Source organism: Choloepus didactylus, chromosome 6 (assembly GCF_015220235.1).
Source record: "Choloepus didactylus isolate mChoDid1 chromosome 6, mChoDid1.pri, whole genome shotgun sequence".
Taxonomy (NCBI): Eukaryota; Metazoa; Chordata; class Mammalia; order Pilosa; family Megalonychidae; genus Choloepus; species Choloepus didactylus.
In genome coordinates, this window is record NC_051312.1 from 8,632,895 (window position 1) to 8,660,863 (window position 27,969).

Here is a 27,969-nt window from a genome sequence, read left to right on the forward strand (position 1 = left end):
ATACCGCACACCTGGCACTATGCCAGGTGAGTCAGTCCTTTCCCTCCTAGAGCTTATATCCAGCAATAGGTTCATTTCTGTCTACTGGAGACCTTGAGCCATTTTCTCCACCTCTCTAAGCCCTGGTTTCCCCATCTGTGAAGTGAGGATAAGTGCAGGGGCCTCTTCTCTTAAAGAGCTGTGGCAATGATTAAATGTAATAATGCGCCCAGTGAGTGCTCAATACATTTTAGCTGCCACCAGTACAATCATCTCTGAGACGACTTCCTCGTCTATTAAATGAGGTTAAGGGCACGGCTTACCTCCTGGGCAGTTCTGAGGGTCCCTGAAAAATTACTGGGAAACATTTCCTTCAAACACACTTCTGCCGTCTACCCACTTACACAGCTTTGCCCTGCTCTGTGTCACTGTGAGGTTCAAGAGGTGAATGAACCCACTCGCTGTGTGTCCTCGGGCAAATACACAGTCCCTCTGTGTCGCAGTTTTTAACTGGAAAATGGGGGTAATAATCATATCTTCCTCACTGAGTTGTTTGAGGAATTAATCCATGGAAAGTTTTTACTCAGTGCTGGGCACATGGAAATCCTCAAAAGTTAGCTGCCGCCACCATCATCATCATCATCATCATCATCATCATCATCATCATCATCATCATCATCATCATCATCATCATCATCATCATCATCAACTACCTTTGAAAATCCAACCTGTTCTTCAAACCTGGTGTAGTGACCACTTCTTCCCCAGGACTGTCCTAGAATCACTGGAAGGTGGATGTGACCTTCCCCCCATGAGTGTTTGATTCTCTGAGGTGCTCAATTAATGCTTTTTAAAATTATTGTCACTTAATACATAATTATTTCTAAGGGGCTGTGAACCACTTGTGGGAAGGGCCTGGGTCTCATTCACCTCTTGAACCCCTGTGTGTTGCACAGGGCTGGATGTATTCTAGAAAGATGATATTTTCCACTTAACAAGCATTTACTGTGTGAGTGGCTCGACTCATTCATTGCCCTCTGGTATCAGGGGCACACTCTTAATTCAACCCCTGGCTCCTCCTGCTAAAAGCTGTGGGCTTAGAGCAAATGACTGCGTTTCTGTGTGCCTCAGTCTCCTCATCTGTAAAATGGAGATAATAGAAATAAAAACCTCACTGGGTTATTGTGAGGATTCCAAAGGGCTAATGCATGCAAAGCACTTCGAACACGAAGGAAGTGCTTGATCTGGTTCACTATGACATCAGCGAGCAATCAACACTGGCTCAAGGGTGAAGACCCTGAAGCCCAGAAAGCTTAAGTGATGTGGTCAAGGTCGCAGGGCAGTCCAGGGCCCAGGCCCCACCTGCAGCACTGCCTCCTCTTAGGTGCCTCATTTGACAGATGTTGGTGAAACATGAGCCAAGAGGTGGAAGGGAAGGGAAGGCAGTGAGGTGCCAGGACGCCCAGGGGTATGAACACAATACCGACGGGGTTGGGGCATTTTGAAATGGAGTCATCGCTTGAGAAGGGAGAGGGACACAGGGCTGCTGATCTCTGGCCTGGGCTTGGCCAAGTCCCATTGTCCACTGGGTCCCACGTGCCTGCTGGGTCCCAACTCACTGCTTGACTTGACCTTGCTCCCAGGCTTGCAGCACACACAACCGACCTACCAGAAAGCCTGGGGTCTGCTGCACCCCTGGAACCTCCCTGTGCTATCGTACAACCAGCAAGATCCTTGGTATGTGGGGGTAGATGCCAAGGTCCTGGCTTGTGGTGGTTCCCGGGGGGTTCCAGGCCTCCTCTCTGCTCCCACAGGGCCCTGTCTGTACCCCCATCATAGGGAGCTCAAAAGTCAGTTACCTTCAAGGTGTGTGTTGGGCTGAACGATGAGCTTCCGAGACTCCTTGCGCAGCAGCACCGTGTCCCGGAGGGTGAGGAAGCACTCGGGGGCCGCGTCGGTGACGGCTGCGTAAGCCTCGTACAGGGCCCGACCTCCGGCCACATCCCCGGTGGACTTCAGCACCTGTGGGAAGGAGAAGGAGTTAGTGCCTAGGATGGGGGAGCCACTGTCTTCAGTTCTGTACTTATAATTCCCTTATTTTCCCTGATTTTTACTCCCAATATTATTTTTAAGTTTCTGCTTATTTCCAAACTTTATTCTGTGATTTGCTTTTCTGCTTAAATTATGTTTGAGACTCGTCTGTTAATGCATGCAGCAGTGGTTCACCCATTTCACTGCTGTATACTATTCCGCTTATATACGTACCACAATTTAATCTCTTCTACAGTTGTACGATTTGAGTTTTTTTGCTGTTAAATGCTGCTGCAAACATCCCTGCATGTCTCCTGATGAGCAGATGCCAGCTACTCCAGGAAAACTGATGTGTGTGTGCGTTTACTGAATGTTCAACTTTGAGATGATGCTAACATGGTTTTCCAAAGTGTTGCCTCACTCCCAGAAGCAGTGCACAGCAGTTCTCATTGCTTGATACACTAGATATAATTTTTGCCAAGCTGGTGAGTGCAACTTGCATCTCATGTGGTTTAAATTGCATCTTCCTGATCACTGGCAAGGCTGAGCATCTTCTCGTAAGCTGGTGGGCTATTCATTTCATTTTTGCTTATTTCTTGGTTGGGTGGTTTTTTGTTTGTTTTTTTTTTTTAAGCTCTTTTCATATATTCTGGATACTCACTTTTTGTTGGTATATATGTTGTAAATACCCTATCCTAGTTTAAGACTTGTCTTCTCAACTTCTTTATGGTAACTTTGGAAGAAAAGTGATTTTTAAGGTCGTCAAAGGTATCAGTCTTCTTGACAGCTTGTGCTTTTTTTGTTTTGAGAAATTCTTCCTTACCCTGAGGCCATAAAGATAGTCTCTAAATTTTAATCTTTGCCTTTCCCCTATGACAATCAATCTACCAGGGATTGATTTTGTGTATGGTGGGAAGCAAAAATCTAATTTTGTTTCTGTATCAGCATAACCTAATGGCCCAGCACCACTCATTAAATCCCCCTTCCTCTCTCCAGCCACCTACAGTGCTGCTTCTGTCACAAATCAGCGCAGTCCGTGCCTGGGTTCACCGTTCTGTTCCGCTGAGCAACTGATCCACTCCTGCCCCAATAATACACCGAACTTGATCTCATTACAAGTTTTGATATCTGGTGGGGCAAGCCCCCAATCTGGCTTTTCTTCAGGAGCATCTGTTTGTTTTTTTTATATTAAGAAATTATTGTTAATTTTATTAGGTATGATAATGGTATTGTGGTTTTTTTTTTTTTTTTTCTTTTCTAACCTCTTTTTTTTTTTAATGCAATCTTATTGAGATACATTCACACACCATACAATCCATCCAAAGTATACAATCAGTGGCTCCCAGTATCATCACATAGTTGTGCAATTATCACCACAATTTTAGAACATTTTCATTATTCCAAAAAAAAGATAAAATAAAAATATAAAAGAAAGCCCAAAACATCCCATACCCCTCTTCCCCTCTCCCATTGTTGATCCCTAGTATTGGTGTAGTACATTTGTTACTGATGAAGGACTATTAAGATATTGCTGTTAATTATCGTCCATAGTTTGCAATCGTTACATTTTATCTCATATACCACTTTATTTTTAACTCATTGTAATAGTTTTGTATGTTTGTTCTAGTTCACGAAAGAACTTTCTTATATTTGTACAGTTAATCAGTCATCATCCACCACAAGATTCACTGTTATACATTTTATCTCTAGCTTTCCTTCTGGTGACATACATGACTCTAAACTTCCCCTTTCTACCACATTCACTCACAATTCAACACTACTAATTATATTCAAATAACGTGCTGTTGTCACCTCTGTTTTCTTCAGGAGCATCTTGACTATTAATCGTGGCCCTTTATGCTTCCATCTAAATTTTTACAATCAGATCGCCGAGTCCCATGGAAAACCCTATCGGGACTTTATGCAACCTTGCTGAACTGTTTTATTAATTTCAATAATCTGTCCGTAGAACCTTTAGCTTTTCTATATAATCGTATCATCTGAAAAACGATAGATTTCTCTTTTCCTTTTGACTCCTTAAACTTTCTACTTCTTTTTCCTGTTTCCTTCCAAGGCGAGGACTTTCAATACAATGTTCAACAGAAGTGGAAAAAGCCAGCATTTAACTTGTTTCTGACTTCAGAGGGGATGTTCTGGTGTTTCAACAGATGACCTTTATTCAATTTTTCTGAGACATTCTTGATTAGGTTAAGGATATTCTCTTCAACTCTGAGTGGGCTAAGAGTCTTCATCCTAAATGGATACTGATTTTCAGCAAGTGCTTTTCCTAAATCTATTGAGATGATCATGTTTCTCCTTTAATCTGTTAATACGGTAATTTATGTGACTGTATTTTCTACTGTTAAATAAATCTTGCATTCCTGGAAGCTCTGGAGTACATAAAACCAACTGGGAATTCCTGGGGGAGGCTAAAGAAACGGTCTGGCCCTTCTCTTTTCTGGTAGTGCTCAGTGCCCAGAAGGTGCTGAATCCATCAAGTGACACGTTAGACCCCAGGAGCTTAAACTGGAGGGTGGTCAATGTGGATGCTAAGGAGAGCCAGGCAGTGTCACAGACGAGTGATGAAGGCAGGTACAAGTAACAGGGAGTGGTGAGGCCCAGGCGAGTTGGGGAGTCCACGTCACATTTAAATGCAGTGGCTGCCACTCAGTTCCAGCCAACTGTCCACATGGGAATTAAGCCTTTTGTTGCCAAAGCTTCCGAGAAGCCAGAAAAACCTATTTATGCCTAACCTTTGCCAATTTTTATAATACTGGGGGGGGGGGGTAGGTGTCAAAAATACAGCTGTTTGTCACCCCTGGCTGAAGCCTTTATCTGTAGACAAGCCTCCACCTTCCCTGCTTGCCGTCTTCTTACATCAGACCCCTGGTAAAAGCTCTTGATTTTACCAAACAGCCACACCAAAAACGCTTCCGTATCTTCAAGTCATGGTCCATTATACCAAACAACTCCCCTTGTGCAGAGACCCAGCGATTCACTCCCTAGAAAAGGCTGCTAGAAAGTTCCATGCTAATTCAATGTTCAGTCGCAGGTCGATGCTGGCCTGGGAATTGGCAGATTTGATTCCTCCGTCTAATGATGTATTAATAAGCGTTTTATCTTGGAATAATTTTAGATACAGAGAAATGTTTGCGAAGGTAGAACAGGAGAGCGCTCTGGTGTACCCCTGCCCAGTTTCCGCTATCGCGGACGTCTTATATAATGGAAGTGTTATCATTAACCAAACTGCAGACTTTATTTGGATTTCACTAGTTTCCCCAAGAATGCCCTTTTTTCTGTTCCAGGATCTTATCCAAGACACCACATTGCGTTTTGCATCTAATGATTTTTAATTTCTGATTTTATTTTACATTCATGGCCAAACTCCTATCTTTTATTGGAAAATGCCTTAAATCTTTTTTGGAAACAGATGAAGAGTATAATCATGAGATATTTGCTGAGTTGAAGGCTGGGCCTTCTTTAGGTTGAAAAAGCCAACAGGAAGGTGCTGCGCATTTAAGAGCGGCTGAGCTGGTTCTCAAACTTTGTGGAGCCTCAGAATCACCTGGAGGGCAAGCAAATGTGCGGATTCCTGGGCCCAGCACCCAGATTCAGTGGATCTGGGGACGGGGCCCAAGAATCTGCATTTCTAACCTGCCACTGGGTGATGCCGATGCTGCTTGTCCCCGGACCCCACCTCAGCTGCTCCCTTCCTTACCTATGTTGCTTCTTTTAATCCCCACCAGGTGAGGTAGGTGGTGGATCCCATTTGGCAGGTGAGAAAAGTAGGATCCAGAGAGGCAAAGCGTGTTGCTCGATGACACGGCTGGTTAATCCTGGCACCAGGACTCCAAAGGCCTCCCACGCTACGCCACGGCCCCCACCGGCCTCTGAGGGCAGCCAGGGCTGCGCTGACCACTGTCCTCTTCCACCTTCACTCAGCAAGCTCAAGGCCTCCTTTCTGTCCCTCGAGCCCCCGAGCTCATCGCAGTCACAGGGCCGCTGTGTTTGCTGTTTTCTCTGCTCTCAAGTCTTCTCAGAGCGGGTTCCTTCTTGGCCCTCAAATCTCTGCTCAAAGGTCCCCTCCTCCAAGAAGCTTTCCTTGATCAGCCATGCTATGGTGGTCCTGCATTCATTTCCCCTCCAATTGCAATCGCTATCACGTCGCCCAGTTTTATTGTCCTCACAGCTCGTCGTGATCCCCGATTACCTTGTTCACTTACTGTCTACATGTTTATTGGTGTGCCAGTTTGAATGAATTACGGCCCCCAAAACGTCATTATCTTTGATGCAATCTTGTGTGGGAAGATGTAGTATTAGTGTTGATTAGACTGTAATTCTTTGAGTTTTTCCATGGAGATTTGACCCACCCAACTGTAGGTGATAACTCTGATTAGATAATTTCCATGGAAGTGCCCATTCAGGGTGGGCCTTGATTAGTTTACTAGAGCTCAGACAGAAGGAGTGAGCTTGCTACAGCCACCAGGGACACTTGGAAGAACACACAGAGAGCTGAGAGCAACTGAGAGTGACACTTTGAAGAGGAGCTGCAGCTAAGAGAGGACAAATGCCCCAAGAAAAATATTTTGGAGAATGCCATTTTGAAATGTAACCTGGGAGCAAGCAGATGCCAGCCACAAGCCTTCCGAGCTAACAGGTTTTCCGGATGCCAATGGCCATCCTTCAGTGAAGGCACCCCCTTACCTTGGGCACCTTATAGCCTTAAGATTGTAACTTTGTAACCAAATAAACCCCTTTTATAAAAGCCAATCCATTTCTGGTGTTTTGTGAAAAGGCAGCATTAGCAAACTGGAACAATTGTGTACCCGCCTCGCTATAATATAAGCCCTGAGGAAGTAGGGAGTGCTCCCGGCTTGTTCTCAGCGCCTGGCACACGGGAACCCTAGGGACAGAGACTGGTTGGGTAAATGAATGAACTGATTGGGAGGCTTTAGGAGGTGTTCCCAGGTGGGGAGACAGGGCAGGGATGGGAGGGGAAGCCCACCAAGGCGCAAGGCCTCCGCTTACCTGGAGTCTCCGCAGGAACCGCTCCAGGGCGGGCTTGCCCACGGAACGGATCTTGCTGCGGTCAAGGTGGATGCGGGCATCCGGGCGCCCATCGGACCCCGTGGTGGGAGTGATGCTGACAAGTCCCTCGCCCGCCTCCAGCAAGACCCTGAGGATCACAAACCGGGCCTGCATGTGGGCCTGCCGGGTGGAAGGAAAGGAGTCATTTGCAGCCCCAATATTAGATATGGTAAGTGCCTGGGCCCCAGCCTGGCCTGACATTCTGGATTTGCTCATTCACTGTTGACTGTTGTCATCATTTCACCCTCTCCCACTGTGTGGCTCCTTTTCTGCCTAGTCCTCTCCCCACCTCTGCTCAAGGGAGAACAAGCTGCTCAGGAGGGGAGGCCATTTCCAGGGGAGCCCCCTTGTCACCACACACCCTCTGCTTCTCTGGCCCCTCCCCTGATGACAGCAGTTACCTCCAAAGGCCCCTCGCTGCCCGGCACCCCAAGCCCTTTCTTCTCTGCACCTGTCTGAGCTCAGCAGTGGGACCCAGTAGGTATCCCCATGTCCGGTTCACAGATGCCAAAACAGAGGCCCAGAGAGGAGATGGGACTTGCTCAGGGTCACCCAGCTGGTGAGAGTCAAGCTCGGGCTCTAAAGCCTGTGCTCTTTTCATTTTGTTTTCTTCAACTTTTATTTCTATTGTTTCCCCTATTTCCAAAGCACCTGCCCATGTGCCACATTGGGCAGGGAGGCTGGAGGCAGACTGCCCAGATTCAAATCCAGGCTCTGCCACTTACCAGCAAGTCACTTCATCTCCTTGTGCCTCAGTTTCCTCATCTCTAAAATGAGGATAGTAACAGTGCCTGCCTCCTGGGGTTGGACTTGGGAACGAACGCGCTAGTTCACGTACGGTGCTTAGAAGTGCGAGTCAGCTATTATTTTAGAAGTCAGGGCTTCTCTCTGACTCACCCTGAAGGCTGGACAGGGAATGCTCAGGACTCCCATTTCACAGGCGGGGACACGGCAGCTGAGAACAGCAAGGCCACTTGCCCCCGTAAGCAGTGGGCTCTGGGATTAAACTTGTGCATGGTCTTGGAGGTATGGCTGTCTCTTCCCTGTACCCAGGATCCTGATCTTGGGGCCCCCCTGCAGGCTCCCCACTCCTCCCGAGAGCCCCATGTGGTGCACCTGTCTCCAGTTGGAGGCCTCGGGGGTGTAGAACTCCAGAGCCAGCAGGCCAGCCCGCACCATGTTGAGCCAGTTCACGTAGACCACGTCCTCCGCCTCGGCCCCCTCAAAGCCGAAGATCCTGGGGGAGGGAGGCAGGGGGAGGTGCCTCAGCCCTGCCACCCACCCCAGCTGGCGCCCCCTCCACCCAGAGCGGCCCCTGCTTGGTGCCCCCACCCCATGCCCCACCCAGGCCTCCAGCTCATACTCCAGCACTTGGGGGTTCAGGCAGAGGTAGAGGCCCACACTCTCCGCCCGGCACTCTTCATAGCTGGAGGCGATGGTGCTGAACTTGCTGTCCCAGGTCTCCCCACACCGGTACCAGCTCTGAATCTGGGAAGGGATGCCCAGGAAGCAGGCTTAGGGGTGCTGCCCCACTCACGTCCGCCCTCCCAGCGCCCTGGGGCTCTGATGCCAACCTCACCTGCTCCCCTGTCTCTGGGTTGATCACTGTCTCCTGGTCAAAGTTGAATGCTCCTTTCTCGTCCTGCAGGAGACGGGTCATGAACACGGGACCAGGCCGGCAGCCCCAGCCCAGCAAGTGACAAACTGCAGGGTCCTGTAGCAGTGGCTGTCCCCCCAGAGCCCCTGCATGGGGGAAGAATGAGAGCCACACACGCCCCGCACACAGAGGGAAACAGGGGACCAGAGAGGGGAGGGACTTGTCCAAAGTCCCTCAAAGACCCAGAACCAGTATCCCCAGACCCCACTCAGAGCTGGATGCCCAATGGGTGGGCCAGCGCCTGGCTGCCCCGTGCTTCATGCCCCTCTCCTGGCACTGGCAGAGGCCATGGCACCATCCTCGCTGTCCCCACCAGGAGCCGAGTGCCTGTCACATGTCATCCCCTTAATCCTCACGACCACTGTCCAAGGAAGGTTCTCTATCAACCCACTTCACAGATGAGGAAACCGAGGCTCAGAAGCTAAGAGCTCCGAACTGGAACCGGAGCACACAACCGGTACACACTGTCCCTTCACAAGGCCCACCCCCTCCATTTGCTGAGAGCCTTCTGTGCACCAGGCAAGCTCTAGGTCACTAAGTCACGTGGGACTCTGCGAAAGCAGTATGTTACACAGTTCTGAAAACTAAGTTCAATACAGCTTTCATTGACTTCCATGTGTCTTCCCTGGGCTGAAAAACAACTTTTTTGAAAGCAGTCACGTGGGACTCTGCGAAAGCAGTATGTTACACAGTTCTGAAAACTAAGTTCAATACAGCTTTCATTGACTTCCATGTGTCTTCCCTGGGCTGAAAAACAACTTTTTTGAAAGCAGTCACGTGGGACTCTGCGAAAGCAGTATGTTACACAGTTCTGAAAACTAAGTTCAATACAGCTTTCATTGACTTCCATGTGTCTTCCCTAGGGCTTACTATACACCTTGGATTTCATGTGTCACAATGGCCCATGCAGAGGTGGGCACAACCCCCCCATTTCACAGATGGGCCAACTGAGGCTCGGCGAGGGGAACTGCCCTCTCAGACCACAGAGTGGCTGTGTTTGTTCCCATTTCCCTCTGCCTTCAAAGCCCGGACAAGCCACTGCTTCAGGAGGCTGCCCCCCATCAGCGCCTCTGAAGTCTTCCTGTCTTCTAAGGCCCAGCTCCAGTGTCCTGGAGGGGAGCAGGCCCGGCCCAGAATCCCACTCTCCCTGATAGTCCTGTCCCTGTCCCTGCTGCCAGCCATCTCATCCCGCAGCTCTGTGTCCAGGGGTCCATAACTAGCTCTTCTCAGCCTGCCCAGAAAAGCTCAGGCTGTCTTTTTCATTTTCCCCAAGTGTGTGGCCAATGGGGCTCCAGCCACTTGGCTGGCTGGCAAGAAGGGGCCGCTCAGGGGAGGCAGGGGCTCCCGACAACAACTGGAAAGGCACAAGCTTCAGGGACGATTTGCTCAAGGACAGGGCTGCAGCCTCAGGACAGGCAGGGTCCAGAGACCACTCCCTCCTAGCCTTGGCCTTGGGGGCTGTCTGAGCCACACCCCCAGGAAATGTGGGCCAGCTACATCGGCCTGAGCCACTCTGGGGTGAGAGGACAGCAGCTGAACTGTCCTGGAGGCCTCTCTGCACCCACTCAGTTCTCTGAGCTCCTGGGGCATCATGGGGGAGGGTGACGCAGGGTCTTCCCTGCTTAAGGGGCCATTCCCCACACCTGACCCGAAGCCCCTGAGGGCAAAGACTGGAACCGCTTCACCCCTGGGTCCGGCTGATCGTGGGGGAGGGGAGCCATAGGCCTGAGTACAGGGAGGCTCCTGCTGGCCCCAGGGCAGGTGACCCTCTTCTTACCTGCACGAAGAGCTTGCCGCTGCCATGGCCCAGCAGCTCGTGCAGCCCCACCTGCACCTCGAAGGAGGGCCCCTTCCAGCGGATGTACAGGTCCTGCCGAGTCAAGCAGAGCCCCACGCTGTCTGCTGCCCCACCACGGCCAGGAGCCTGCCCACCCTTGCACATGCTTGGTGATGGCCTACTATGCGCCAGCCTCCATGCTGGGCACCGTGAGGCCCACCTCATCATGCAACACCCCAGGGAGAAAGGTTCTGTCTCCACTGTTTGACATATGAGGAACAAAGGCTCTGAAGCTGCACAAGACCACAGGGCCGGGAAGTGGAGAGCCAGGACTTGAAGCTGAGTGCTTTCTCCTGCACCGCCCCGGGCCTTGCTGCCTGCCTGGGTCAGCCTAGGGCAGGCTACGCCCAGGCCTGACCCTCGGGGTGCCAGTGCCCACCTTGTCGTCCTCCTCCAGGAAGGTGAGCTTCTCCCGCTTTGTGGCATAGGCCACAGCCAGCACGTTCCCCAGCGATACATTCTTAAAGCCTTCCGTCTGCCTTAGGTCATCATCTAGAGGAAGAGGGCAGGGACCAGGGAGAAGGGGCAAAGGTCAAGGGTCATGGGTCAGGGGGCCACTGGAGTCTAGATCAGAGGAACAAGGCCAGATGGTCAATTGAGCAGGGCAGTTTGTGGTCAGGCTGTGTGTCTGGGAGCAGGGTGACAGTGATTCTAAAGGGAAGCTCCTGGGGGTTGGGGGCCACTGCTGTGGTTTGGGGGGGCTGGGCCTTGGGAACTCACAGTTGGGGATGTTGATGCCAGCAGGGATGCCAGACCCAGCGAAGGTGAGAACGTCCAGGGAGGTGAAGTCGGGGGTGAGAAACTTGTCCTTCTCGAAGGCTGGGGGCCAGGGCAGCTCCTTCAGCAGCTGCTCCGCGCTTGACACCAGCCGCTCGAACTTGGCACTCATGGCCTTGTTCACCATGGCCACGAAGCCTGCGGGGGAGGGAGACTACCGGTTGGTGGGGTTCTGGGTGGGAGCTCTGTTCCCCCCTACCCAGTCCTTCTACCCCTCCAGACAGCCATCATCATGCATACATTGCATGCCTGCTGTGTGCAATGGCTGGCTGCTGGGGAGGGTGGTGAACCCAGTCATGGGCCCTGCCCTTAGTGGGGTCAAAGATGAGCAGATGAACCAAGGACCCACAATCTGCTTGGGGTGGGTAGGGGTGTGGAGAGAAGGCTTCATGGGTCTTAAAGGAGTTGGTAGGGTGCATGCAAGGGGTGGTGGGGAGAAGAACAAATTCCAAGCGGAAGGGACTCCATAAGCAAAAAGCTATTCCTCTTTTGGGAGGAACTGTGAGATGCCCCATATGGCTGGAGCACCTGGCTTCTCTGGCAGTAAGTAAAGCTGTTGCTTTTAGATTTAACGTAGTTAAGAATTCCTGGCTGAAAGCGATATTTTAAAAACTACACTATATGGAACATGTCTTCTAGGAGAGCCTTCATAAAGAAAGAGCTCCCTGGTTAAATAAGTTTGGCCACCACTACATATTCCATCTCTAACTTCTAGGAGATTCCCAATGGACATGAGCCTATTAAAGGTACTTAGGAGTTCTGCAGGCAAGATCTCTGAGGCCTTGTCAGAGAACCCTTCTTGGTATAAGTCCTGTTAATACTGCGGGAAATTGGAAAATGCTGGTCTAGACTGTTACCCGGACAGGTTCTCGAGAAGGGTAGTTAGCTTGGTGTCAACCTTTCTGGTGGCAGCCTGAAAGACTGAAGCAGGAAACTTTTCTCTGGCTCACCCTCCCAGAACTTGCTCAGAAAAGATGGAGAAGACGTAGTACTTTGCATTTGCCTTGGGCTGATCTTCTTGATAGGAGGGCTAAACTCTGAAGGAGAACAGCAGCCAGTGCAGAGCCAATTTGCAAAGACTACAAAAGGTGTTTTTTTGTATTGGTTTGTTTTTGTCAGCTCCTGGCTTTCAAGAAAATCTCTGTCATATCACTAGCTGGATACAAACCTTAGGAACAAACAACTCAGGAGCTAAATCCCAGAATTTACACTTTAAAATGTTAAAATGTACATATAGTGTACAACAAAAGATGACAAGGCATACAAAGAAATGGGAAATGATGACCCATCCAAAGGAACCAGATAAAAATCTAGAAACCATCAGTGAAGAAAACCAGACTTTGGACATATTGAACAAAGACTTTAAACCAATGATCCTCAGTATACTCAGGGAAATAAAGGAAAACATAAAGAACTAAAGGATATCAGGAAAACAATGAATGAACAATATGAGAATCTCAGTAAAGAGACAGGAATTTTAAAAAGGAAACAAACAGAAATACTGGGGTTGAAGACCACAATAACTGAAATGAAAAGTTCCTTAGAAGGTTTCAACAGGAGATGGGAAGAAAGAATCAGCGAACTTGAAGACAAGACAATTGAAATGATTCAGGCTGACAAGCAGAAAAAGAACGAAAAAGGGTGAACAGAGCCTAAGAGATCTGTGGGACACCATCAAGCATACCAATATACACGTTATGGAAGTCCCAGGAGAAGAATGAAAGGGGCAGAAGGAATAGTCAAAGAAATAATGGCAGAAAACTGCCCAAATTTAATGAAAGACGTGAATATACACATTCAAGAATCCCAAGGAACTCCAAACAGGATAAACTTGAAGAGAACCACACCCAGGGGCATAGTGGTCAAACTGTCAAATGCCAAGGACGAGGAGAGAGTTCTGAAAACTGCAAGAGAAAAGCAATTGTTACATACAAGGGAGTCCCAATAAGATGCAGTGCAGATTTCTCATCAGAAATCATGGAAGCAAGAAGGCAGTGGGATAACATATTTAAAGTGCTGGAAAAAAAAACCCTACAATTGCCAGCCATGCATTTTATATCTGGTGAAACAGTCTTTCAAAAATGAGACAGAGATTAAGACATTCACAGATAAACAAAAGCTGAGGGAATCTGTCACCACTAGACTTGCGCTCCAAGCAATGCTAGGGAGTTCTTCAGAATGAAAGGAAAGGACACGAGACAGTGGATCGAAGTGACATAAAGAAATAAAGACCTCCAGTAAAGATAACCATATGTGTAATTATAGATGCCGGTAATATTGCATTGTATTGTTTGGTATGTAACTTCCCCTTTTACTTCTCACAGTCTCTAAAATGCAAATGCATTAAAAAGTAACGATAAATCTGTGGTTTTGCACATAAAATGCATAAAGATATAATTCCTAACAAGTAAACAAAAAGGTGGGGGATGGAAGGGTACAGAAACAGAGTATGTGTATGCTATTGAAGTTAAGTTGTTATCAAATCAAGTATGATTGTTATAGATTTACATTTAATGTTAAATGGTAAATTTAAGCTCCATGGTAACCACAAAGAAAATAGATGAAAAATATATACAGAAAGAAATCCAAAGGGACTGAAATGGTACAGTGCAAAAAAATCAAACAAATATTACAGTAGGCATTAATGGAAGAATTGAGTGACAAAAAAGTGTAAGACTTACAAAGACTAAATAGCAAAATGGCAAAAGAAAGTCCTGCATTATAGGTAGTTACTTTAAATGTAAATGGATTACACTCCAGTCAAAAGGAAAAGAGTGGCAGAATGGATAAGACAAATGTTTACAAGAGACTCAAAGGCACAAGTTGGTTGAAAGTGAAAGGATAGAAAAAATATACCATGCAAACAGTAACTAAAAGAGAGCAAAAGTAGCTATACTAATATCAGATAAAATATACTTTAAGTAAAAAACTATTACAAGGGACAAAGAAGGTCACTAAGTACCGTTAAAAGGGTCAATTCAACAAGAGGACATATAACTATAAATATATATGCACCTAACAGCAGAGCCCCAAAATACATGAAACAAATACTGACAGATCTGAAGGGAGAGATAGACAGTTCTACATTAACAGAAGACTTCAATACACTACTTTCCATAGTAGTTAGAACTTCTACGCAGAAGACTGAAAGGGAAATAGAAATCTTGAGTGATACTATAAACCAAATAGACCCAACAGACATATATAGAACACTTCACCCAACAGGAGCAGAATACACAGTCTTCTCTAGGGCACATGAAACAGACTCCAGGATAAATCACATGTTAGGTAACAAAACAAGTCTCAATAAATTAAAAAATATTGAAATCGTACAATGTGTCTTCTCCAACCGCAGTGGAATGAAGCTAGAAATCATTATTGGAGGGAGAACTGGAAATTCACAAATATGTGGAAATTAAACAACACGCTCTTAAACAACAAATGGTTAAAAGAAGAAATCACAAGGGAAATTAGAAAATATTGTGAGGCAAATGAAAACAAAAACACAGCATACCAAAACCTATGGACTGCAGCAAAAGCACCACTCAAAGGGAAATTTAAGCTCTCAATGCTTACGTTATACATGAAGAAAGATCTCAAATCAGAGACCTAACCCCATACCTGGAGAAGCAAAGAGAAAGAGCAAACTAAAATCAAAGCGAGCAAAGGGAAAGAAATAAAGAATAGATTGGAGATAAATGAAGTAAAGAACAACAACAACACAATAGAGAGAATCAGCAAAACCAAAATCTGGTTCTTTGAAAAGATCTATAAAATCAACCACCGTTTAGTTAGACTGATATAGGAGAAAACAGAGGATGCAAATAACTAACATCAGAAATGGAAGAGAATATTACCAACCTTACAGAAATTAAAAGGATTATAAGAGGATTCTACGAACAACTGTTTACCAACAAATTGGATAACCTAGAAGAAATGGACAAATTCTTAGAAACAGACAAAACTTCCTTCACTGACTCAAGAAGAAACAGATCTCAACAGACCAATAACAAATAAAGAGATTGAATAAATAATCAAAAACCTCCCAAAAAAGAAAAGCCTAGGACCAGATGCCTTCACTGGTGAATTTTATGAAACATTCCAATCCTGCTCAAACTATTCCAAAAACAGAAGAAGGGGGAACACTCATTAACTCATTCTATGAGGTCAAAATCACCCTAATACCAAAGCCAGATAAAGATACCACTAGAAAAGAAAACTACAGACCAATATCCCTTATGAATACAGATGCAAAAATCTTCAACAGAATACTTGCAACCAAATCCAACAGCACATTAAAAGAATTATACACTATGACCAAGTGGGATTTATCCCAGGTACTCAAGGGAGATCAACATAAGAAAATCAATTAATGTAATACATCACATTGACAGAATGAAGGGGAAAAAACACATGATCATCTCAATTGATGCAGAAAGGGCATTAGGCAAAATCCAGGACTCTTTATTGACGAAAAAATTTAGAAAATTTGGAATAGAAGGAAACGTCTTCAAATGATAAAGGGCATATATGAAAAACCCACATCTAACATCATACTCAAGGGTAAAAGACTGAAAGCTCTGTCCCTAAGATCAGGAACAAGACAAGGATGCCCACTGTCACCATCATTGTTCAACATTGCACTGGAAGTTTTAGCCAGACCAATTAGGCAAGAAAAATAAATAAAAGATATCCAAATAAGAAAGGAAGAATTAAAACTTTCCCTATTTACAGATGAAATGATCCTATATATAAAAAATCTACAACAAAGTTCCTAGAGCTAATAAAAGAATTCAGCAAAGTGGTGGGGTACAAGATCAACAAGCAAAAATCTATAGTGTTTCTACTGAAAAGGAAGTCAAGGGAAAAAAAATCCATTTACAATAACAACTAAAAGAATCAAATATCTAGGAATAAATCTAACCAAGGATGTAAAGGATGTATGCACGAAAAACTACAAAACATTGCAAAAAGAAATCAAAGAAGACCTAAGTAAATGGAAGAACATTCCATGTTCATGGATTGGATGACTAAATATTATTCGGATGTCAATTCTACCCAAAACAACTTGAGATTCAACACAATCCCGATCAAAATCCCAACAGCCTTCTGTGCACAAATGGAAAAGCCAATAATCAAATTTTATACGGAAGGGTAAGGAGCCCCAAATAGAAAAGGCCATCTTAAAAAAGAAAAATGAAGTCGGAGGACCCACACTTCCAGATTTTAATTCTTATTACAAAACTATGGTAATCAAAGCAGCATGGTTCTGGCACAAGGAGAGGCATATAAACAAATGTAATCCAATTGAGAGTTCAGAAATAGATAGACCCTTCCATCTATAGCCAACTGATTTTTGACAACGGTGCCAAGTTCACTAAATGGGGAGAGAATAGTCTTTTCAGCAAACGGTGCTGGGAAAACTAGATATCCACATGCAAAAGAATGACGTGGACTCCTACTTCACACCATATACAAAAATTAACTCAAAATGGACAAAAACCTAAATATAAGAACCCAAACTATAAAACTCCTAGAAGAAAACAGAGGGAAGCATCTTCAGGGCCTTGTGTTAGACAATGGTTTCTCAGACCTTAAACCAAAAGCACAATCAAAAAAAAGAAAAAATAGATACATGGGACTTAAAATGTAAATTTTTCAATGCATCAAAGGACTTCATCATGAAAGTAAAAAGACAACCTACAGAATGGGAGAAAATATTTGGAAACTACACATCCGATAAGGGTTTAATAACCAGAATATATAAAGAACTCCTACAACTCTACCACAGAAAGACAACCCAATTAAAAAACGGGCAAAAGACTTGAACAGATGGTTCTCCGAAGAAGATACACAAATGGCCAAAAATCACATAAAAAGATGCTCAACATCATTAGCCAGGAAGGAAATGCAAATCAAAACCACAATGAGAAACCACTTCACACCCATTAGAATGGTTACTAGTTAAAAAAAAAAAAACAAACAAACAGAAAATAACAAGTATTGGAGAAGATGTGGAAAATGAACATCTCTGTTCATTGTTGGTAGGAATGTAAAATGGGGCAGCTGCTATGGAAGACAGATTGGCAGTTCCTCAGAAAGTAAGCATAGAATTATCATATGATTTGGCAACCCCACTTCTAGGTATCTACCCCAAAGAACTGAAAGCAGGAACTCAAACAGGGATTTGCACGCCAATGATCATAGCAGTATTATTCACAATTTCCAAAAGATGGAAGCAACCCAAGGGTCCATCAACAGAAGAATGAATAAGCAAAATGTGATATATACAAATATTGCAATATTATTCAGCCATAAAAAGGAATGAAGTTCTGAGACATGTGACAACACAAACCTTGAAGACGTCATGTTGAGTGAAATAAGCCAGACAGAAAAGGACAAATATTGTATGATTCCACTGATATGAAACAATTATAATAAGCAAATTCAGAGAGTCAGAAACTAAAACACAGGTTACCAGAGGCCGGGGTGGGTTTTGGGAATGAGGAATTAATGCTTAATTGGTACAGGGTTTCTGTTTGGGCTGATGGAAAAGTTTGGCAATGAATGTGGTGACTGTAGCACAACAATGTGAATGCAATTAACACCACTGAATTATATATCTGAATATAGTTAAAAGGTGAAATTTTAGGTTGTGTATATGTTACTAGAATAAAAATTTTTAAAAACACACAAACGGAGACGGTATAACACAATGAATCTTAATGTAACTACAGAACTCTTAGCAGTTTAATAATATTGTTTCATCAACTGTAACAAAAGTACCACACTACTGCAGAGAGTAATAATAGGGAAAACTATATGTGTGAGGAGGGGCCTTTGTATTTTCTGCTTAATTTTTTGTAAACCTACAACTTCTCTAATTTAAAAAAAAGTAATCTGTGCACGTCAATTCTTAGAAGTCTGGAGGACACTTACTCAACAGTTAACTGGGGACTCTGGGGAGGAGAGTGAGAAAGGGGAAGGAAGTAAAGGATTTCTCATTTTATCCTACTTACTTCTCTATCGTAAGTGGACTTCTCTTTTTAATTATCTAGCTTTTTAAATGTTTATAGGTCTAGAAAAAAAAATCAGCCTTGGGCTGGGTACAACTAGAGTTGATTTTGTTTCTTCTGTATTTTCAAAATTTTGGACAACGAACATGGAACACTTCTAATAATCATAATGAGTTATATGAAAAAGGGGGAAGGCAAGAGGATCTTGGCAACTGTGGCCTTAGAGACTGAGGCTCAGCCGAGAAGGCCCTGGGGTGTGTGAACCCGTCTTCCCCTCAGGCCCCTAGGCTATCTACCCCCTTAGATACCCCCTCCCTGGGTCTGGATCTTTGGGTCCCGATTCGAGTCCCTGGGGGGGGCTGATGGGGCTTTCCTCCCTCCTCCCCGGCTCATCACTCTACTTCCAGCAGTTGGAGGCTGGGACTCTTGAGTCCAGGGGCTGGGCAAGGAGAAGGGTTGGCAGAGCTGAGGCAGAGGCTCCAGCCAGGCACCTTCTGTGCACAGGTGGGTCCCCGAGGCCGGGGTACCAGCCACCACCTGGGATGACAGAGTCAGTTCCCAGCCTTTGCACCAATCCTTGGAGCAGCTCCCATTCACGGAGAGGCTCTTCCATGCGTGGCACTGTGCCAAGCAGTCTGCCCGCATTACCTCACTTCCCTTGGCATCCAAAAGTGAGTAACTGGCGAGCAGAGGCTGGGCCAATGGGCCCAAGGTCATGCCACTGGTGAGTGGCAGAGCTGGGCTTGGAACGCATGTCTGTCTGCCCGGGGCCCATGCTCTGTCACCCACCGCCTGCCTCAGTTCCCACATCCGTAAAGAGAGGATGAAAATCCTCAGGGGATAATGCTGTCTAAATGAATGAATGTGGCTAAACTTTATAATAGTGCCTGGTATATAGTAAACAATCAACACTGGCTCTTATTATTGTTGTTACTGCTGAAGGGGGCAGGCAGAACTCTCGGGGGTCAGTGGAGTGTGGTCTTGCACATTGGGGAAGGGACCTGACCTGACGTCCCTCTACCCCCCCCAGAAGTTACCTTCAAACTCCCCGCGGGAACCAAAGGGGTCACGGTAGCTCTCGATGAACCCGATGTAACTGTGGGGGGAGAGAAGGGCAGAGATGGATCCAGGAGGGGTGAGCAGGAGGTTGGGGGGTGGGGGTGAAGGCTGGGCCCCCTCACCTCTCCACGATGGGGCTTTTGTCCTGGATCCAGAAGCGGGAACCCCTCTTGTGAGCCTCGATGGAGCCCTGGGTGAAGCTCTCTATATACTGGGCCAGCATCTGCTCCTGGTGGCTGTTGGCGCAATAGGCCTGGGGGGCGAGCAAGGGTGGGTCAGCCCCCAGGCCTCCTGACGGACCCCATACTCCCCACTGCTGCCCAGCAGGGTCCTGAGCCTGATCGCCTCAGCCCCCAGCCAGCCCTACCTTGGCTTTCTCCAGGTGCTCTACCACCTTCTGGAGGATGGGCCCGTAGTCCCCCCGGGTCACCTGGAAAGAGCTCCCCTGGAATTCATAGCTCTTCAGTTTGGAAGTCACTTCGGAGTCCAGAGCAGGCTCTGAGGGGAAGAGGGATCGCTAGGGAAAAGGCCCATGTGACCACATCCCAGTAGGCTCCTCACAACGGCACTCTTTTGCTCCAAGATCATCAATGGCTCCCTACTGCCTACAAAAATCAGTATGAACTCTTATCTTTAGAAACACACTGTTCTAAGTGCATTTAACCTTTACAGCAATTCCAAGAGGGGGGAATGATTATTATCTCCATTTACAGAAGGGGAAATGAAGGCACTGAGAGCCTAAGAACGTTGACCAAGTTCACACAGGCAGGAGGTAGTGTCTGCCCTCCTCTCGGAGCTGGACAGGCCTCTCGAAACTGGACAGGCCTGCGACCACAGCGGAAGCGATGTCACGCGACTGCTGAGAATCGGTCCTAGAAGGCGACAGAGCTTCTGCCTGGCTGTCTGGGAACATTCACTCCTGGAACCCAGCCACCGAGAGTAATATGAAGATGCCACGTGAGCCATCTGGGTCGACAGTCCCAGGGGAGGCCCCATGACAGCCAGCATTTACTGCCAGATGTGAGACCAAGTGAACCTGCAGATGACTCCAGCTCCCAGCTGGAGTCACCCCCAACCTCCGAGCCTTCTCAGCCATCGCTGACCACAAGCTGTTTCTTCTGTGCCCCATCCAAATACCTGACCCACAGAAGAGTCTGTGAGGATGAGAAATGGGGGTTTTATAGCACTAAGTTGTGGGGGTGTTTGTTACACAGCCACAGATAACTGAGACACTCAGGCCGCCTGGCTCCCGAGCCACACTCTTAACCACTACCCTATTCTGCATCTGGCACTGTAAGTCTAGGCCCACCTTATATTCTGGTGTGATCTACTCCCACTCCCCTGAACCCTTTACCCGGTCAAGCCAAACCACTTGCTAATCCCTGCACCCTGCTTTGGCTCATGCTGTTCTCTCCCTGCAGGGCCTTTCCCACACATCTTCCTATTTGCACAAGTATCTGGGTGTCTACCCAGTGTCAGGCACTGGGGAGACAGTCTGAAGGAAACACACAGTCCCTCCTCTCAAGGAGCTTGTACTCAAGTGGGAGAAACAGAAAAGGACTGGGAAATTATTGGGTGTGCTGATGGGAAGAGGGAAGGGAATGGGCTCAATTATGGGAAGACTGGGAAAGGTCCTGGGGAGGTGATGTCCAAGCTCAGCCTAATGGATGAGTAGGAGTTTACCAGGTGCATGCCCAGAGGGTGGGAAGGGCATTCCAGGCATGCGGAATAGACTGTGCAAAGGCCCACAGAAGGGATGTGAGAACACGGGGTCTTCAGGGAACTGAAAGCTGTTGAGCATGGCTGGAGCCCGGAGTCTGATAAGGGATATGAGGTGGGGGGAATGGGAGGTGGTAACTTGGGTACGAAGGCAGGGCCAGGTCTAAGGGTCCTCACAGGGGCCTTGACATTTCTGTCCACACTGCGTCCATTTCTCTCTTGCCTGGTAACAGACCCTAATTTCCCTTTGAGAAGCCCACTCCCCACCCCACCCCCAGTCTAAGTGCTCTGGGGGGAGCTGTCTGCTTCACCTGGCTCCAGGGGTGGAACTGGGACCAGGTCTGGCCAATCAGAGGCCTGCCCCCTGACCAGGGGACCAGTTCACAGCTAAATATGGGACCCAAAATGGGTTAACTAGAGCTGCTCCCCAGGTTAAGTTATACAGAAACTCAGAGAGAAGGGCCCTCTTTCTGCTGAAGTAATTAGCCCGATGACCACCAAGCCCATGTGGGGAGAGCCTGCTAGTGGATGAAGATGAAGAGAATGGAGCCAAGAGACCGAGACAGAGAGATGCCTGACAATACTAATACTGTCTGAGTGCTGGATCCAGCTATGCCTGAAGCCACTCATGTAATTCCAGGCTTCTTAATTACATGAGTCTGTAGTCTCCTTTTGGCTTAAGCAAGTCTGAAAAAGGTTTCTTCACTTGTATTCAAAGAGTTCTGAATGACAGAGTCCTTAGAAGTCAAGTTTGGGGCTTTATCCTGACAACTCTTCGGGAGATACTTAGGAAGCAGAGTTTGGCAAGTTCACCATCCCCACCCACTATGGTCTCCCTGGTTTCTAAGATACATAATGGCCACTTCTTCCACTAAGCCCTCCTAATGTGTCAATTTGGATTTCTCCTCCAGGCTCTCAAGGGACACATGGTCCAGCCTCTATTTTCGCTGTCATCATGGATTATCATTTTCTCTGCCGGGAGGATGGGGCTGTGGCCAACACAGTTCCTATCTGAGCTGGCAGCAATGGCAGCCACCAGATGGAATGGAAGTCCTCTCTCTCCCCTTGTGTCTCCCCTCTGTATCTTTACTGCCACTGCCAGCACCAGGGATGAGGGATAATTAGGACCACTTCTGCCTTCGAGAAGCTTGGAAAGGAGCCAGAGATGGGACATGGGTGTGGTGGTTGCCACTGTCAGGCAGACTCCTAGGTGGGGAGGGGCCTCAGAAGCTTCCAGTCCAAGCCCACAATTTACGCCTCAATCTTCACCCCAGTGACTCTACCGAATGACCTCTTGTCCCTGCTTAAATGCTTCTGGTGACAGGGCACTCACTACCTTTCAAGGCAGCCCCAGAAATCTTTGGACAACTCCATGTCTACACCATCAAGGAAGATGTCTTCCTCTTCCACCTCTGATGGTCAAGAACTGGGGAGTCAGACAGTCTTGGGTTCAAGTCACAGAACCCCCACTTACCTCACACTTATTACTCAACCCCTCTGAGCTTTAGGGTCACGTCTGAGAAACAGGATCAATGACAGAATCTCCCTCCCAGGGCAGCACTGCTCAGCAGTTAAGAGTTCAAGCTTTGAAATCAAGCCAGCTGGTGTGAATCCTGCTCTGACATGTTAATGGCTGAGTGACATTGGGCAAGTCACTTAACCTCTCTGTGCCTTTTTCCTTTTTCTGTAAGAGAAGCCCACCTCACAGGTACCACTGCACACCTGGCCCAGCACTGAGCTGGGAACCCAGTAGGCCTTTGATCAACGTCAGCCCTAACTATTGTAACTGTTATTGTTCTCTGGAGTTACTCGGAACCGGCTAACCCCCTTCCGCAAGCCCAGCCCCCTCCAGCCTGGTCTGCCAATGCCAAGGAGCAGGTGGAAGGAGCGTGAGGAGCGGCCTTCCTAGACTCAGCTCACCTGTCCCAAGCACGGATGCCAGCCGCACCTCGTAGTGAGGCTTCCCGTCCTGGGCGGCCTCCTTGAACAGCCGCGTGTTGTAGGCACTGAGGTTCTGGAAAAGACCAGGGAAGGGATTTGGGGAAGAGTGAGGTCTGGAGGGGGTAGGGGGTGCTGGAGAGAGGGAAAGGGGTCATACCAGGGAGAAAAGACTGAGGCAGAGCAGGCCGGGATCTCAGAGGGACCTCCTGGGGAAGGGAGCAGGGTGGGCAGGCCAGGCAGACCCTTCAGTTCCGCTCAGTTCACAGAGCACTGACTTGTACTAGGCCCAGACTTGACTCTGCACCAGGCACCCTGCCGTGTCAGCTTACGTGAGGTGGATACCATTTCACAGGCATGGAGACAGGTCCCACCGCAGGTCAGTGGCTGAGCCAGGAGCAGAACCCGACCCGTGACTGCAGAGCCCCAGCTCACCCCGAGACTGCACCCTGAGGGTGTCACGAGCCGTGCAGCCTGAGCTGGGGGCCGGGGGCCGTGCCACCCTTGGCGCCTATGGACGTCTTCCTCCCTCGTGCCAGGCTGACCTCTCAGACCAGGACTTCCCGAAGTCTTTTCCAGCTCAAGACCCGGGCGCGAGCGGAGACGACGAGCACCATCAAACCACCACCAAGTTCCCCAACCCCGAACCTGAGAGTCCAGGAAGTCCTGGGCCAGTTTGGCATCCTCCATGGTACAATTCCCAGAGAAATAGGTGGTGATTCCCTGTTGGGGAGGGAGGAGAGATGTGGAGGGGAGTTGCCAAGGCTGTGTGCCCGCAGGGGCAAATCAGTCCAGTCAGTGCTCCCTCCCCTACCCCAGGCTCCCTGCCCCCCTCCATTGTCCTCTCCCAATTTCTCATCTCTTTTGAGGAAAGAAAAAAAATTGTAAAAAAATAAGAAGAAAGAAAAAATACAGAAAAAAGAAGGGAAGGAAGAAAGAGTCCATTTTTTCTTGTCCTAGAACAGAGTTTGACTAACGCCTGAGCTGCTCCATGGGGGACCCCCACACCCTGTCCCCACTCCCCAGATGCCCCTCTCCAGCCTTCCTGGCTAACGCTAGCCATGTTCCCACCCCACACGGGGAGCCTCGGGAGGCCGGAAGCCCGAGGACCCTCTCTTCCCTCACTGCCCCCTCCTCAGCTCCCTCAAGCTCTCAGCTCTCCTCTCCATCCCTACTTCTGCACACAGAATTCTGGGATGTCAGAGTTGCGAGGGTATCTGGCAAGCACTCCACCCTACCTGCTGTGCATTTTACAGATGACAGAACTGAGGCTCCAAGAGTGAGGCAGAGCCAGGACTTAAACCTGGGGCCCTGCCTCTCCATCCCTCCCTCCACACCAGGTGGCCTCGAGGGACGCCCTCCATGCTCCATGTAGCTGGGGGCCTCACCTCCTTCCCCAGCCCGAGGTGTCGCAGCCGCGGCTCCAGAGAGAACATGAGCTCCCCGCAGGCCTGCCAGAGGCCCCGGACTTCTTCTGGGTGCTGCTGAGCAGCCTTGCTCGCCAGGATCACACGTTCCAGCTTCTCCTGCACGGGAAGGGAGGCCACTGGCCTGGTGGCACACCCACACCTGTCCTCCGGAGGACACCCACCCAGAGCTCTCCTCCCACACTCTAAGTCCTTCCCACTCCAATTGTGGTCCATGGACCAAAGCACTTGCTTTGCCTGCAAAATGCTGAATCTCGGGCCCCACTGCAGACCTCCTGAATCAGAAGTGACACTGTGACAAGATCCTCAGGTGACGTGGGTGCACATTGACGTGGGAGAAGCCCTGGTGTAGAGACCTTTGCCCCCACTAGGCTCGAGCCCCATGGTTCCAGAGAGGGATTCCCAGGCCCAGGCCTTCTCCACCGTTCCCAGTGATGACCAGCTGGTCTCCATTTCTGCAAGCACCTAACGGTTGGCAGAGCGCCCCCACACCTCCCGCCACCTGACCCTTGGGAAGAGCCATCGTTTTTTCTTTCTAGTGAGGAGGTTTCAGCCCTTTGCAAAGCTTAGTGACTCTCCCCAGGTCATGCAGCACGGTGGTGACAAGGTCAAGGCTCCACTCAGGGATCCTGACTCCAGGGGGGCTCCTTCTGCTAAATCTCTGCACCCCCACCCCTCAGGCCCTGTGGTCCCCATCTTCCCCAGCCCGCTTGCCCACCCTTGGCTCACCTTGGGCAAGTTGGGCACAAACTTGGTGTCGCCAAAGGACTTGTAGTTGCCCATGTTGGAGAAGATGCCGGCGGCATAGACGAGGAACGCCTGGGGGAGGAGGCCGTCAGAGACAGGGAGATGCAGACCCCCACCCCCACCCCAGAGGACTGGTACGGGTGAGGCTGGGAAATCTGGGGGCGGGACCCAGTTCCTGGGAGGCCCCAGGCTGGCCCCCACTTATTTTCCTAGGCCAGTCTTCACACACCCTTTGTCCAGCCAAACTGGTCTTCTCAGCCGTTTCCGGCACACCCAGGCACTTACCCACTTTGCCCCCTCAAGCCAGGGCACCCTCTCTGCCACCTGGGATGGTCCCAGACGGCCTCAAAGGCCCAGTTCAAACACCATCTCCTTCTCCACAAAGCCTGTCCCTGGCCCCCTAGCCTGTCAGGCAACTTGGCATCTGATGCAGATGCTGAACCTCGAGGGGTCATCCACTCTACAGGTTTGGCTGGCCCCAAATCTATTCTCCCTTCCTCGATTTTCCTTTTGGGGGTGGGGGGCACAGGGGCTCTCCCCTCCCCCAGCTCCAGGGACGGGTATGGAACTGGCTTGGCCAATCAGAGCATCAATTCCCCAGCTACAAGGATGAGTTCAGGGGTGGGCATGAAGTTCAAGCTGGCCTGTAGAAGCCCTACCCAGGAAATTTCCATTGGCAAAGAGTGTCCATTTTACCAAAGGGATCGTCAAGCCGGGAGCCCCTGGAGCTCCCCTTCTGGAGTGGGGAAAAGAAGCAAAGCTGAGCGATGAAGACCATGTTCCAATGAATGGTATCGGTGAGCGCCTGAATTCTCCCGTGCCGACGCCTCCTCTAACACTGGACTTGCCAAGTGATTATAGGGTGTACTTTTGTGGAATGCCCCACTGCCAATAAAAATGAATGAGGATGATTTAACTGCACCCCATGGAAGTTCTCAAAGACATGGTGTTCAGTGAAAAAAGCAAGACACAAAAGAATATGGAGAGCACGATCTCATTTATATAAAAAAGAAGGAGCTGATACAGGGGTGCATTTACACACAAAGGAATGCAATACACAGATGGGATTGAAAAGGGTGTACACCACTCCATCATCAGTGGCTTCCTCTGGGGAGGGCCCTGAGAATACGTGACCTTCGTGTTTTGTTCTGTGCCTTTCTGCATTGCTGAATCTTTGACACTAAGAAGGCGTTCATGCATGACTTGGCTAACAGACCCACGAGCAGACAAAAACCAGGGGACAGGTAGAACACTTTGCGCAGGGCCATACAAGGCGGGAGAGGACGATCTGGTCTAGAACCCAGACCTCCCGGCTCCTACCCTGGACTCATTCCTCTGCCTTCTGAATTTCCAAACCGCTAAGCTGCTTCCTTTGCTCAGCACCCTTGTTCTAATCACAGCAGCCGCCATTTACCTGGGAATTAGGCACCTGGCTAAGCGTGGGCCGTCACACCCTAAGAGGTACAGACTACCTGCCTGCATCTTTTACAGAGGGGAGGGTCCTGTATTTGTAACCTTTGGTCTAATCCTCCTCCTTAGACCACCTACCCCCGGGAGAGAGAGAAAGAGACCTTTGTACCCCTACATTTGGTCCCCTGCACCCAACCTCATTTGGGAAGTGCAGGTTGGCCCGAGGGACTGACCTGACACTCGTCCTCGGTCAGGCCCTCGGCCAGGGCATGCTGACGCAGCTCGTCCGGGTCCTGGGCACGGAAGAGGCGGCTGAGCAGGGCATAGATGTAGGGGGACTCCGGGGAGGTTTGCAGCAGCACAGCCAGGCCTCCGTACCAGGCGGCCCGTGACAGATGGTGGGCGTAGAGGCGCTCGGTGGGTGACAGCAGGCGGAAGGCCTCGCGGCAGTCCAGGCTAGACACGCCGATGTCGTTGGGCAGGATGTACTGGGTGTCCGCCATGGGCCCTGCTGAGAACTATCACCGTCAGTACAGCCATCATTTACCACGCGCCGAATGCACACCTGGCTCTGCACGCACATGGTCTCATTTAATCCTCCAAGAGTCCAATGAGGAAGGGAATACTATTGTACCCATTCAACAGATATGTTCACTGAGGCCCAGAGGTTAGGTGAGTCACCTAAGGAGGTTTCAAAATACATTTGTGGGCCATATTCCGCCCACAGTCCCTCAGCTTTAGAGATGAATCCATCCATCTAGGGTTACAGATGGGGAAATTGAGGCCCAGAGAGGCTAGGAGCCTCAACCAAAGGCCCCTTCCTCTAACTTCCCTGCCCTTCTTGTCCAGAACCCTCCCACAGGTTCTTCAACCCCACCATGACCCCATCAGTCCACTGTGTTCACAAGGGCAGCAACCCAGGCCACCAGCTGGAAGACACAGGTTTCCATTCTGGCTCAGCCCCAAACTCTTGAAAGTCAAGTCAATTGCTTCACCTTTCTGCACACACATTTCCTTCTCTGTAAAACAGGGATGATGATAACCCCAGCCTCATCGTGGGTGTGCAAATTAGATGAAGTCACATAGGACAGAACATACCTATAGCAGTAAGGGATTTATTTTCCTTGTACTCTTTTCCTCCCTTAGGCTCCCAGGATCTGTCCTACCTCATCCCTGTCTTTTCTTTGGCCTTCCAGTCTTCTGCTCTCTCCCGGAACTCAGCCCGGGGAGCCAGAGTCACAGAAGTTCAGAGGTGGAAGAAAACTCATTTTACAGATAGGGAAA

General features: G+C 48.7%; 1 protein-coding gene across 2 annotated transcripts in view; it reads right to left on the reverse strand.

Moving 5' to 3' along the window:
• Positions 1 to 27,969, reverse strand: part of DPP3 (dipeptidyl peptidase 3) — a 29,173-nt gene that overhangs the window by 816 nt on the left and 388 nt on the right. The window contains exons 2-17 of one of the 2 annotated variants that reach the window (XM_037838827.1): positions 26,919 to 27,193; positions 25,258 to 25,347; positions 24,490 to 24,627; positions 23,750 to 23,824; positions 23,084 to 23,177; positions 19,812 to 19,942; positions 19,567 to 19,697; positions 19,423 to 19,481; positions 11,313 to 11,507; positions 10,972 to 11,084; positions 10,533 to 10,625; positions 8,678 to 8,740; positions 8,462 to 8,586; positions 8,215 to 8,335; positions 7,039 to 7,218; positions 1,839 to 2,001 (exon numbers count right to left, since the gene is read on the reverse strand). In XM_037838827.1, coding sequence (XP_037694755.1) covers positions 1,839 to 2,001; positions 7,039 to 7,218; positions 8,215 to 8,335; positions 8,462 to 8,586; positions 8,678 to 8,740; positions 10,533 to 10,625; positions 10,972 to 11,084; positions 11,313 to 11,507; positions 19,423 to 19,481; positions 19,567 to 19,697; positions 19,812 to 19,942; positions 23,084 to 23,177; positions 23,750 to 23,824; positions 24,490 to 24,627; positions 25,258 to 25,347; positions 26,919 to 27,188 — 2,041 coding nt within the window. In that variant the 5' untranslated portion in view covers positions 27,189 to 27,193. Of the gene's footprint in view, positions 1 to 1,838; positions 2,002 to 7,038; positions 7,219 to 8,214; positions 8,336 to 8,461; positions 8,587 to 8,677; positions 8,741 to 10,532; positions 10,626 to 10,971; positions 11,085 to 11,312; positions 11,508 to 19,422; positions 19,482 to 19,566; positions 19,698 to 19,811; positions 19,943 to 23,083; positions 23,178 to 23,749; positions 23,825 to 24,489; positions 24,628 to 25,257; positions 25,348 to 25,971; positions 26,894 to 26,918; positions 27,194 to 27,969 lie in introns of those variants that run through there. The other variant, XM_037838828.1, reaches the window with a different exon arrangement.